Consider the following 12,974-nt stretch of genomic DNA (forward strand, 5'->3'; position numbering starts at 1 on the left):
CGGAGATGCAACTGATTATCTTAGACATGCAAGCTATGAATGAAAACAATGAACGAGAAGAAAATGGGACGTCAACCAGTAAATAGGATTTCAGTTATTAAAATTTGTTAGCCTGACTAATAAGTTCTATAAACCCTAATTGAGAAAAGTTTTATAATCTGTAATCTGTACTCCAAAATTTGTAGCAGAAAACAGAACCAGAAACGTATATTTTTGCTGATTTAACACTTCGCGCGCAATTGTTGATTAGGCGCGAACGCTAGACTCGAGAAACATCTAACGGTATGGTCGGACTCAGGTTGATAACAGAAACTTCGCGCCCAATTTGCAATTTATAATGGATCAATTTTCTCTCCACCACCCCTCCCTCTAGTGGCTGGACACCTACACAACTATTCAGCATTCAGATCTCAGGTTCAATTGGCAAGCAAATAGAAATTCTATAATTTATTGAAGTTGGATATAAATAAGGATTTTTATATAGTTCTTACGGCTCGAATGTCTTCAAATGTTTTTGAGATGGTAGTTATTGAGTTTATTCAATTTATGATGTAATATATTCATAATGTATCAAATCAAGTCATGATGTAATAGTTGTAACAAAAAAAAAAAAAGTAATGACGTAATAACTCTTGAGTCTTTATGAAAAAATAGATTAATTTTCCCTTAAGTCTTGATGATGCATATTACCTGTTCGCGCCCAAGACTGCCAGACGCGTCTATAGGCACCCATATTTTTTAGTCTATAACACTCTTCATGAGTTCGGAGTGAACAGTCTGAGGCCCACTAACAAAGCAGTCAAAGAGCATTCGGACTACACGGACTAGAGTCCCTGTTGTTCAAGCTCATCAAGGATTTGGGTCAATCTGAGTATCGCGCTCAGAGTGAGGGTGGGCCAAAATGTTCTCTAGTTTGGTCGAATTCCTAATTACTTACATAATACTAGAGATAAGCCGAATACAAACTTATGAGTTTCTTCTCCATGAAGTATCTAATAAATTATCATAAGAGAAGCCAAATATGTTATCTCCTGCAGTCAAAATCATAATGTTAAGAATGAATTAATATTTATTCCACTGTATTTTCTCTCTACAAATATAACACAAAGGAAGGTAGTTTTTTTTTGTTGAAAACAAAGGAAGGTAGTTGATGAAGTAGAAAGTTACCACCAATCATATTGATGAGAGCATGACCCTGATCAAAGCCCTATGCAGTATGCACTATATAGGGTGGCACAAGGTGAAGGAGGGTTTGGCAAGAGGGAGTTAAACCGTGTAAACATAACTTCAGTGGGAAAGCTTGTATGGCGATTCTTAAACGAATCAAATGCACTATAGGTTAAACTTTTGAAAGTAAAATACTTTAAACAAGAGATGATAGGAGTACAATAGTCCATCATTGACTACTAAATTTTGGAAAAGTATGTTAAATATGAGAAATTATATTAAGAGTACGATGGAAAAAAAATCAAATTGTGGCATGACCCGTGGGTACCAACCATATTTGAAGGAAGAAAAACTATTGTGTCGTGGACCATAAATTCTACCTTGAAAATGTACCTTGATTGTGAGGAACATATAAAGACTAGGCAACACGAGACATCAAATAGTAGAGAACAAAACTCAACCTCACATTAGAAACTACCAGAAAATAACACAATTAAAATCAATGTCGATGGAGCCTTCTCACGCAATCACGGAGCCGTAACTTGCATTTCGATGAATCATCAAGGAAAAATATTAGCCTGCAACACAAAAACGTACATGGCAACCTCAGGTATAGAATCAGAATGTAGAGTTATACTGTTGGGGATACAAACTGCACTTCAATTAGAGTTAAAGAGATGTGAATTTGAAAGTAGTGCTCACTTGGTGATAAAATACTTGTCCAACGCACATAGATAAATCCCCTTGATGAGTCAGACTGTTAATTACATAGATAAATCGACCATTGAAACCTCAATTCAAAAAATATCTCCGATGTAACACTTCAAAATTACTTTGGTGTTATTTCTTAGATAAGTAGTCTCGTATTTAATATTGAATGGACAAATTGAGATCCTTCAGATAAATTTCAAATATTGAGTTTCTTCTTGAGACACCTTAAAATTAAATGTTGCCACATCATATTAAGGTCCAAATTGAGTTTTGCATTAGAGATAATTTGTCTTAAAAATCTCAAAAAGTCCTAGGTCTCACTTAGAGTTTTAATGTGAGTCTTCATTAGAGATGTTCTTAGGTGTCATTTCCTAGATGTGTAGTTTTGCTATTAATATTGAGTTAACAATTGAGACCTTCAAGAGAAATTTCAAACATTAACTTTCTTCACGAGTCATCTTAAAATTAAACCACCCGAAAAAATGTTGATGTTAGCACTCGGGGAGATTGATTAAGGTCAACCTCCTTTGACCCCACACATATATTGACACCCCGGGCACGGGTTGACCAATCTGAAACCCAAAGCAAGACTTTGGATTCGGATCAGATCGAGAGATTTCAGACTGGTTTTGTCCGAGCACTTGCTTTGGATTGCGGACTGGTCAGTCCGAAACTTTGCTTAAGGTCTCGGACTGGTCCGAGTCCGAGACTAGTTTGAGAGTAGGGTTCTCGAGAGTATTTTTAATTGTAGTTGTAGATCAAGTTCTTTCTCTCTAACCTCCTCATCATAGATCAAGGTCGGTTTAGAATCAAAATTCTCTCCATGATGGTTTTACTCTCTTTCTCTCTCTAAAACAAGGTTCTTTAACTTTCTAACTCTTCATTGTGATATGTTATCGTTGACGATAAGTTTGGAAACAAGGTTGTTTCAATAATAAGGTGTTGATGATAATTAGAAGGAGGAGGAGAAGAAAAAGAGAAAAAAGAGGTTGAGCGGACTGAGTGCTTAACTAGTAGGCACCCAATCCATACTGCGTGCTAACCGGCACCATAGCAATTCCGCCGGTTGCCTTTAGCCGCTCTAGGTTTGAGGGTGTAAGCAAGATTTATTTTGTCACGTGGAAGAATTCATGAGCTGACGTAACCTCTAAGCTTATTATTACGCTACCCAACTGACCTTCCCTTTAGCCTCAGACCGTATTTCTGATAGTCTCTGTTGAACTTCCACCTCTTTCTCTCTCAACTTTCTCTCTCCAACTTTCTCTCTCTTTTTTTCTATAATCAAAGAAGGCGACCAAGAATCATTGATGTTATAACTTTTCTGGATAATCCTTCCATGCTCGCCGGATTTCAGTTCTAAGTCAGGGATCGTTCTTAAATCTAACAACTTCCAGTCTCTAGTCAGAATTTTCATCACTCAGTACAAAGTGAAAGGTTAGGGTTTATTTGTATCTTAATTGAACGAATTAATTGTTTCATTTTATAGTCTAAATTGCTGAATCAGGCCTTCTAACAACTGATCATATAATTGGATCTTTCTTCTTTGTGTAATCTTTATATATATACTAGGGTTTGTAATAACTGAAGCATTTGATGTGGTACTGTAATTCGATTTGATTTCTGATCATTTGTACTTCTAATTATTGAAATTAGGTGAAGTGATTAGTTTGATTAGTCGTATATATTTGTTTAAGAAGAAATTTGTTACTTTTTCAGTTGAGAATTGAGATACTGGAGATTGAAGAAAGGAGATCATTAATTGCTAGGGTTTAGATCGAATTTGGAGGTTTCGTTTCGTAGTACTATTCATTTATAGATGTGGTAAGGGCAATGAATTGATTATTGTGGGAGAGATGAATGTAAGCCATCCTTCCGTTCATCCAGTAGAAGCTCCTCCACTTACTGGTGGAGCCGAAAATGCACCAAGAGTTAGGATGAAGGACATCCAAGGCATGCCCGGAACTCCTTTAGGGCTCGGATTACGTCTATGCCAGTTCCTGACTGGAGTTGCATCCCTTTGTATAATGGCGTCTACCAGTGATTTCATCTCTGTCACAGCCTTCTGGTAATAAGTTGTTTCAAGTTTACAAGTTAAAATTTTGGTTTATTAGTGGGACAACTCTATTTGGTTAATCTAATTTGAGCTCAATGACCAGTTTATAAGGAGATATCAGTTATTTTAGCAACATTTATATATGGGTTGGATCAAAATCTAAATGGTCTTTGTTAAGAGACACTAACAAATAACAAACTTTATTCAATTAAGTTAGTTCTGAACTAAAATACCCAATTATCTCTTCACCAAAAAATTCAATAAAAGTCTTAGCTCAGCTAAGTAGTCATGCAATGACGTAAACAGAATGCGGCCGTCAATTATAGATGTAACAGAATTAAGAAATTTTTGTATGTAAGGACATTTTAATCTAACGGATCGAGAGATGTATGTATGTCATTGGATTAGCATATTGCTTTATCGCAGGAACCATGAAAGGTTAATGACTGGTTAGTATTGGTTTATATAAAGACAGTGATATTGGGACGTTTGAACTTTGAAGTATATAGGGGACTATCTAAAGCACTAGAGTGCTCTTGGTAGGAACTGTGAAACTGGGTAAGAAAAATAAATGGCGTTAACTCAAATGAGAAATTGTTGCTTCTAGATTATTTCGCTTAGTGTGCTCCATATATCATGGTTTCTGTCAACATACACTTGATGTGTTAATAAATTACTCAAGCTACGTTCTTGGGATATGAAATGTCCTTTTATTAGAAGTTGTCAACTTAAGAAGAAGATCGTTTGCTCTTAGTGTGCTTCTATGTCGTGGTTTTTAGTCTATTATAAACAACTCCTTTTATGGAATATGTTCTCTGCTATATCATGATGTAGATTTTCTCTGGTGTTCTATATGTCAGCTACCTCGTGGCAGCAGTTGGCTTACAAAGCTTGTGGAGCCTATCCCTTGCCGTAGTTGATATATACGCCCTTCTTGTAAGAAGATGCTTACGGAATTCCAGGATTGTCGGCTTGTTCACCGTTGGTGATGGGGTAAGAAAACATCCGTTTGATGCTATAGTGGTACTGATAGTTTCACTTTTGTACTCTACCCAATATCTATCCACATTTGAGTAATCAGAAATCTTTAAACCACTTTTTTAATCATTCACTACTGGTAGACAATGTAGAAACAAAATTTCTTTCTTTTTCCGGTTGGGGAAGAGAACTGCAATAGTCTAATCATGTCAAAATGGTTCTTTTGGAATTTGGTCGTCCCGTTTCTTATCTTCCCTGCTGATACTGCAGGTAACATCAACTCTTACATTTGCTGCAGCTTCTGCTTCAGCTGGAATCACAGTCCTAATCAGTAACGATCTTGGTTCTTGTGCACAGAACCACTGTACGAGATTCATGCTCGCAACAGCCATGGCATTCATAAGTTGGTTTGCAGTAACTCCATCTTTTCTCTTGAACTTCTGGACACTGGCATCACGATGACACAACAACGAACAAAGAAAGTCGGTATTTCTCCAGTCTGTCTATGATTTGTTGTGATCTATCATGATCGATGGCCTTTTCTTTACATGCCCAAATATCGATAATTGTCTGTGCAAGTGTGCATATTACAATATTATCAGATTTCTAATATTCGAGAGAGTACATAAGCATCCATACTGCAATTAATGTTTGGTTCTTATGAGGGAAATTCAGTTGAAGTGTGATGATTAAACACTGAAGATCTGGTATTACAAGATCAAGCTATCATACTAAAGAGGGGGATTTGTTACTACCTTTATAGACCTTAATTATGATTACCATCAAATTATACGAATAACTTCGTTTTTAATACCTAGAAAAAACTCTAAAATGTATTTACTGCTGAATGTCGAATGATTCTTCATTATCATTCTGATAGAGGATCTAATATCTATATATTTTTTTTTGAAGAGAACATCAAAATTACTGAACTCATTGTACTTCTTTTCCGATGATGCAAACCGTTGTTTTAACAATCAATAAGTTCACTTTCCTATTTACAATAGCTGGTAGCAAAATTTCGGTTGCGGTATGGGGACAAACATGATTTAGATAGAGAAAGTACCATTTTCTTCAACTCCTTAAGACGTGGTAAACCTTGTGCAGCGGTATGCTCAAGTTTAAAGTCAATTTTATTTTACCTCAATTGGTACAGTAGTGCCTTCAAAATCAATTTTTTACCTCAATAGATACATACCATTTTTTTATGATAGCTTTCTATTAGGAATAATGTCTATGCCACGTATAAACATCAAATGTGAATTGCAATACTTGAATATTCTTTTCATGGGATTTTATAAACACGCAAATTGATCAAACTTTCAAAACTAAACTGAAAATAAACTCAATCTACTCCTTTTAATACCCCGTACCTATATAACTCTTCCATATCGACTGTAACACATTTTCTATACGATTTGATCTCCAGTTTATTCTCGTCAATAATTTTTACCAAAACCATTTGTGCCAAAACATGTATTGTATTTATTAATTGTCACATACGATTAGATTAACAATTTTTCAAAAGAAAGGTCGTATATGCTACAGCATGGTTACAGCATTGTTAAAAAAAAAAAACGTGCTACAGCATGGTTATAAAAGTTTGAGCGAGAGCATTTGAGCCCAAAACATGTAATATGTCCACTAACTATCAGGGACTGTAGGTGGATTACATGCCGATTATCCACAGAGGAGGTCATGATACTACTACTAGTAGGGTCATAAAGGAAGAAACGGGAGTGGGACTAGATGGTCTGACCCTTAAACCCGTAGACGAATGAAAAAATAGAAGGTTAATTTAGTTTTGGCTCTCAATTTGTGACTAACTCATCGTTTTGGCCCCCATAAGTATCCGTCAGTTCGATTTGCCCACAACTTCCTGTTTGGTCTCCAAAATTTTTCTAAACCTCCCATTTATGCCCTCATGGTAATTTTGTAATTTAATTTCTTTTGTCTCTTTGTCCACCTCACCTCACAATTTCCACCTCATCTTCTTCCACATAAGGTCGCTGACCGGATAAGGTCATCGACCGGAGATTTTCTGGCGAATTCAAATTTTTTTTATCTTCTTCTTCCCCAACCTCCACCTCATTTCTCTCTCTATCTTCTCTTTCTCTCTCTTCTCCTTCATCTCTCTCTATCTTCTCTTTCTTTCTCTTCTCATCCTTGTAAAAATTCTATCTCTCTCTGTAAAATCTCTCTAAAAAGACAAAAGAGCTGAAGAAATTTGACCTATCTATGAAGATGAACTCACCAAAACCTCATGAGAAATAAAACCATCTTTCCAAACCTCATCAAAAAGTCACGGGAATAACAGTAGCATCAATAATGGAGTATAACAACCATTAACACCAAACCATTCCCATATGGGAAAACGAAGTCGAAAGGTACCATTGAACTTGGTATGGTACTTTTGAACTGATTTGAACTTAAATCAAAATGAACCACAAAAGAAATTTCAGAAATTGAAGAGAGATTCAAGCATCTGTAACTTTAAGATCTGTGAGCTTTTTCACAGTTTCTCTCTCTTTAAACTCTCTATCTCTCTTTCTCTAAGAGCATCTCCAATGCAAAACCCAAAAAAAAATCGCTATTCATCTTATGTGTCAAGTTCCAATTGAGATTCTCACTCTTAGGTGGCGAATATAGAGATCCTCAATTTTTGTGTGTATCCAATGCAAAACTCTAAACTTATCTTATCTACTTATGTGATGTAGTTATTTTTGTAAATAAATAATTTAGTTATTTAGAAAATATAGAAAACTCGATTTCTATTGGTTGAAAATCAAATATTGTCATATTGATGAGTTGGACAATTAGAGATATTTCAAGAGGATACTCTAGAAATAGAAGTCCTCTTGAGATATCTCTATTCCGCCCTCGACACGTCATCTTAGAGATCCAAATAGAGTGTTCCATTTGAGAGATTTTTACGAAAAATCTCTAAAAATCATATGTGGCACTCAGAGTTTTTAAGATTGAGTGTTTCATTGGAGATGCTCTAAGATTCTAAAGGGAGAGGATTTTCTATGATCTAAAAATGAAGGAGTAATTCTTGTTCAATTTAGTTGTAAATTTGGTAAATCTGTTTCATAAGTTGGTGGATTTAAGATCAACAACTTGAGATGAGAGAGGAAGAAAATCGAACTGGGATGTTTGAAAATTGAGGTCGTGGAAAAGTCTTCGGCGGGTGGACTTGTCTAGCTGGCAACCTTCTCCGGCGACCTTCTTATGCGGAAGAAGATGAGGTGAAAATTGTGAGGTGAGGTGGACAAAGAAAAAAAATTGAATTAAATTACAAAATTGCCTTTGGGAGGTTTAGAAAAAGTTTGGGAGTCAAATCGAATTGTCGGATACTTATAGGACCCAAAACTGTGAGTAGAGGTGCTCAAAAGGCTGGGCCGACCCGGTTTGGGCCCGGAACCGGCTCGTCCCGTACAGGGCCGACCCGGCCTGGCCTGTACGGCAAACGGGCCAGGTCAACCCGGGTTCTTCCCCGGGCCCGGGTTGAGCCTCTATCTTGGGCCCGACAGGCTAGGTCCAGCACGGAAAAGCCTTGGGTTGAACTCGACAACTTGTTTTTTTTCCCTTTGTTTCCCTTCCTTTTTTAAATCTATATAATAAAACAGAAGGGAAAACGAAGACTGGGACAAACATTCTTTTTTTAATAAAGGATATTGTCTAGAATCCCTTCTCAAAATTTAAAATATAGTCCTCCGTAGAAATAAAGTTACCTATTTAAAAAAACAATAATTGTTTCCTTCTTAGAATTAAAATAACTAATTTAAGAAATAAAGAAACAAAATAAATTTCAAGGGTTAAAAAAAGAAATTGAAATCTCTCCCTCTCTCCCTCAACAGAATAATAACTAATTTAAGTTAAAAGAAACAGAAAAAAAAATAATAACTAATAAAAATCTCTCTCTCTCTCAATAAAATATAACAATAATTTCGTAACATTTGATTGATGCAAGTGTTCGTTCCCTAAGGCACGGGATATACCCTAGAACAAAGTTACTTATTTTAATTTCTACAAGCCCTTCTCAAAATTTAAATTATAGTACTTCGTAGAGATAAAGTTACTTATTTAAAAAAATATTAACTGTATCTTTCTTAGAAATAAAATAACTAATTTAAGAAAAAAAGAAACAAAATAAATTTCAAGAGTTAAAAAAGAAATTAAAATCTCTCACACTCTCTCTCTCTCTCAATAAAATAATAACTAATTTAAGGAAAAAGAAACAAAAAAAAATAATACCAAAAAAATGAAGATATCTAGAATATAACAATAAAATTTCGTCACATTTGATTGATACAACTGTCCGTGACCTAGGGCACGGGATATATCATTTCCTTCTTAGAAATAAAAATCCTTTTTTAATAAAGGATATTGTCTAGAAGCCCTTCTCAAAATTTAAAACATAGTTCTTCGTACAAATAATAACATTTTCTTCTTAGAAATAAGAATTCTAATTAAAAAAAAAGAAACAAAATAAACTTCAATAGTTAAAAAAAGAAATTAAAATATCTCTCTCAATAAAATAATAACTAATTTAATAGAAAAGAAACAAAAAAAATAATACAAAAAAAATAATAACTAATAAAATTCTCTCTCTCAATAAAATATAACGATAAATTTCGTAACATTTGATTGATACAAGTGTCCGTGCCCTAGGCCTCTGGCACGGAGAGATCTATATATAAATAAATTCTTATAATTTGTTTTGAAATGGTTCGAAATAGTGAATAAAAGTTCTATAGCAAACTAACAAAAATGAAAATAAAAAGGTTTAAAATTGTAAGTGTGGTTTTCACTGTTCGCAAGTTGCAACTCCTTTGGAGTTGTATTCTTCATGTAGCTAACCAAGTCATCCTAAGCTTGAAGAACTTTGATACGAGAAGCCTTTAGCTGCTATTGCATATATCCGTACTCACTTCAAAATCGTCAAATATAATAGTTCAAATGAACACAATCTACATACATAAAATTAAGACATCAAATCACAATTACTCAAAGAAGGTAAGTATTAACAATATTAGAGGAGATGTTCAAGACTTCCTACTAATCATAATAATATGAAAATTACCTATAGAGACTTTCCATCTTCTTCTGTTACAATCTTTGATAATTTCACACGACAATGTTTGTTGACCCACCGACATCCTTTCACATTGAACCTTCCAATATTCTTAGTTCTTCACCCACTTTCTCCTTCAATTTTTCAAATGCTAAGCTCAAGTCTTAATAAAAAAATAAAAAATTATAACAAATAAAATCAAGAGACATTAACTCAAGTAACGGTTAAATGGAAGTATGTAGGCGATGGAATTGGTGAGTAAGCCGAGGAAAACAAACCCGCCATTCATAGACAACCTTTCAAAAAAAAACATTAATCGACAACAAATAAGAGGAAGCTTAAATATTTAAATAGGCATTTAAGTTGGCATAAACATATTGTTGTCATATTATGGATCTAGTAGTGAGTCACTTGAAATCCAAACCTAAACAATATCATCACTAACATCACAAGTAAATGGAAAAAAGTTCAAAAAAAAAAAAAAAAAAAAAAGTAAATGAAAAAAAAAACATATATATAGGGTGATTTGCTATTGTGGGCCCCCTTTCGTATAACTCACTTGTTGTTTAGACCCCATTTTTGCAAAGTTGCACTTTGGATCCTCTTTTTCAGAAAAAAAAAGTGTTAAATATAACATTTCAAACTCCGTGATAGGAGAAAATATTATTTTACCCTTTACTTGACCCAACCCAATCTAAGTAGTTAAGCCCACGAGTTAGAACCCACGAGCTGACCTGTCATTTCATTTTGTTGAAAACAAAGTTGAGAGAAAGAAATAGAAGTTAGAGGGAGAAAGTAAAAAAAAAAATGAACAGATCAGAGTGAAAGAGAAAGGCATGACGGATCAACTGTGATTGTGATCCCTGATAAAAAAGACTACGACGATGATGAAATTAGGATGGTGGAGAATAAGCAAAAGAAGATTAATACAGGGTTTGATTTTATAAGTCAAAAGAGTTTATTTAGGGTTTCATTTTAGAAGATGACGATGATGATGAATCTGAATATTTGGTTTGTGCAATTTAGGTTCTTGACGAGGTTGAAAAGAGTTTGCACGATGCTCTTCGCGTTAGATGCTTAGTAGGATAACTTTGGGTTATTATTCCTTAATTATATTTTTGGTTAGTAGGATGAATTTGCGTTATTGTGTTTTATGGAGTGTGTGTTAATTATTATTTTTTATGTTGAAAGCTATGGTATGTGTTGTTAAATGGAGGAAAAAACATGAGTTTAATAGAACAAAATGGGTCCAAAGTACTTAAATTAAATAAACTCGGGGGTTGATTCCGTCAAAAGGGAGTCCAAAGTGCAACTCTAGAAAAAGAGAGTCCAAACAACGAATGAGTTATACGAAAGAGGGTCCAAACAACAAATCTCCCTATATCTATTGTAGGGAGAGGAGAGAAAAAATAAAAAATTTCTAGAGAGAGAGAGGAGAGATAAAATAATTTTTTTTTAGTATTTGAAGGTCGCTGGCCGGCGACCCCTGCCGGAGAAGATGATGATGTGGCGTGATAGGTGACTTGACAGAGAGAGAGAAAATGAGATGGAGGAGAGAGAGTAACGGACAGTTAAAGATAACGGAAAAAGGGGGTCATACGGGAATACTTGCTAAAGTAGGGGGCCAGACAGGAAGCTGGTCACAAAATTGGGGGTCATTTGGGAAATAACCCAAACATAAAAAAGTAAGTAATTTCATGCATATTAGTTACGAAAAGAGCGACTAACACGTAAAAGGCAGATATCCTGGAGCAATATATCATTTACACTGATTTTCTCCTTTTGAAAGAGAGATAGATAATGTGGCCTCACTTTTTCGATGTCAATAGGAACTTTGTTCTTGCTATAAAGATCATACTTGCTACACATGCCAGAAGATAAAGAATTAGCATGGCTTAAAAAAACTGAAGTATAGATAAAATAAAAACAATATTAAATATTTTCACAATTACTTAGATATGTGAAGCCATTTGAGATCCTGAAAGCCTTCCTCGTTCATCAACCTCCAAATTTGTCCAAGCGGCGCTAAATTTATAAATATGGATTGATATTCGAAAATCGCCCAAATAATCACCAATGTTGTTAAATTCGAAATCACATAGATTTACATGAGAAGTGTGGGATGGTGTATCCGAAAGGCAATAAGAAATAAGGAAATAAATAGAATAAAAGGAGTCCCTATGATAGAATAAAAATTAGCGAAAGAAGATTAAAACAAAAACTGACCATACATTAGAAAGCTTTACATATGTCCATCAAAACTACCACCAGGCCCAGATGATTGGATTCTCACCAAATGTGACCTGCATCATAAAGAACAAATGGTAATTGAATGTCAACTAACTTAATTATAACATTAATCATCATTAACAATTCCTAATTTTTTTCTTACTTACAAAAAGTAAGTTAAGAAAATTAATTTATTATTCATTACACAAATCTAAATTAAAATTCAATACTGCACAAATCAATAGTATAAACAAATTCAATTACTAAAATAGATTAAAGAAGGCGCAAAATATCTCTTCTTCAATTCCGACCACCACCTCCGTCCACCTCTTCCTTTCTCTCTCACTGTCTATCTTTTTCTCTCACACAATCTATCTCTCTCTTACACACTCTCTCATAATCTCTCTCTCTCTCTCTCTCTCAGTCCTTCTCTCTCTAAGTATCTCTCATCCCGGGATAATATTCTTATTTTCCCAAATCATCGACCATTTGGTATAAGCTTTGTCCATGCTTCGGCAAATCTAGCACTAAGAAGAAGTTAATGCACCTTTAGTTCTACCCGACGTTTCTTCTTCTTATTAAGGTGGAAAGATTCGAGGTTAGAGTTAACTCGAATCAGATATCAAGTCTGCTTATTTTTATCTGATTCACACTACATGGGGTTTGTTTTGCTCCAAATGATTTGGGTCCAAAATTAATCGACGCCCACTTTCTTTAAGTAACGAATCTAACTGTTTATTTTGAATTAAATACTTAGCC

General features: G+C 34.6%; 1 protein-coding gene across 1 annotated transcript; it reads left to right on the forward strand.

Annotated features, from left to right (window-relative positions):
* The first annotated feature begins 2,844 nt into the window (after positions 1-2,844).
* LOC147568206 (CASP-like protein 5A2) lies at positions 2,845-5,645 on the forward strand. Its single transcript, XM_086654639.1, has 4 exons — positions 2,845-3,312; positions 3,595-3,943; positions 4,792-4,924; positions 5,180-5,645. The coding sequence occupies exons 2-4, from the start codon at positions 3,732-3,734 to the stop codon at positions 5,369-5,371; spliced, it is 537 nt and encodes a 178-aa protein (XP_086510765.1). The 5' UTR covers positions 2,845-3,312; positions 3,595-3,731; the 3' UTR covers positions 5,372-5,645.
* Positions 5,646-12,974: the final 7,329 nt, after the last annotated feature.

Source organism: Eschscholzia californica, unplaced genomic scaffold (genome assembly GCF_041429995.1).
Source record: "Eschscholzia californica isolate CP2 unplaced genomic scaffold, dmEscCali1.0.p SCAF_1, whole genome shotgun sequence".
Taxonomy (NCBI): Eukaryota; Viridiplantae; Streptophyta; class Magnoliopsida; order Ranunculales; family Papaveraceae; genus Eschscholzia; species Eschscholzia californica.

Excerpts from the sequence above, each read along its gene's own strand:
- LOC147568206 (XM_086654639.1), top strand. The coding sequence starts at position 3,732 with ATGAATGTAAGCCATCCTTCCGTTCATCCAGTAGAAGCTCCTCCACTT. Across the intron at positions 3,944-4,791 it reads ATCTCTGTCACAGCCTTCTG|CTACCTCGTGGCAGCAGTTG; the intron begins GTAATAAGTTGT and ends TCTATATGTCAG. Across the intron at positions 4,925-5,179 it reads TGTTCACCGTTGGTGATGGG|GTAACATCAACTCTTACATT; the intron begins GTAAGAAAACAT and ends CTGATACTGCAG.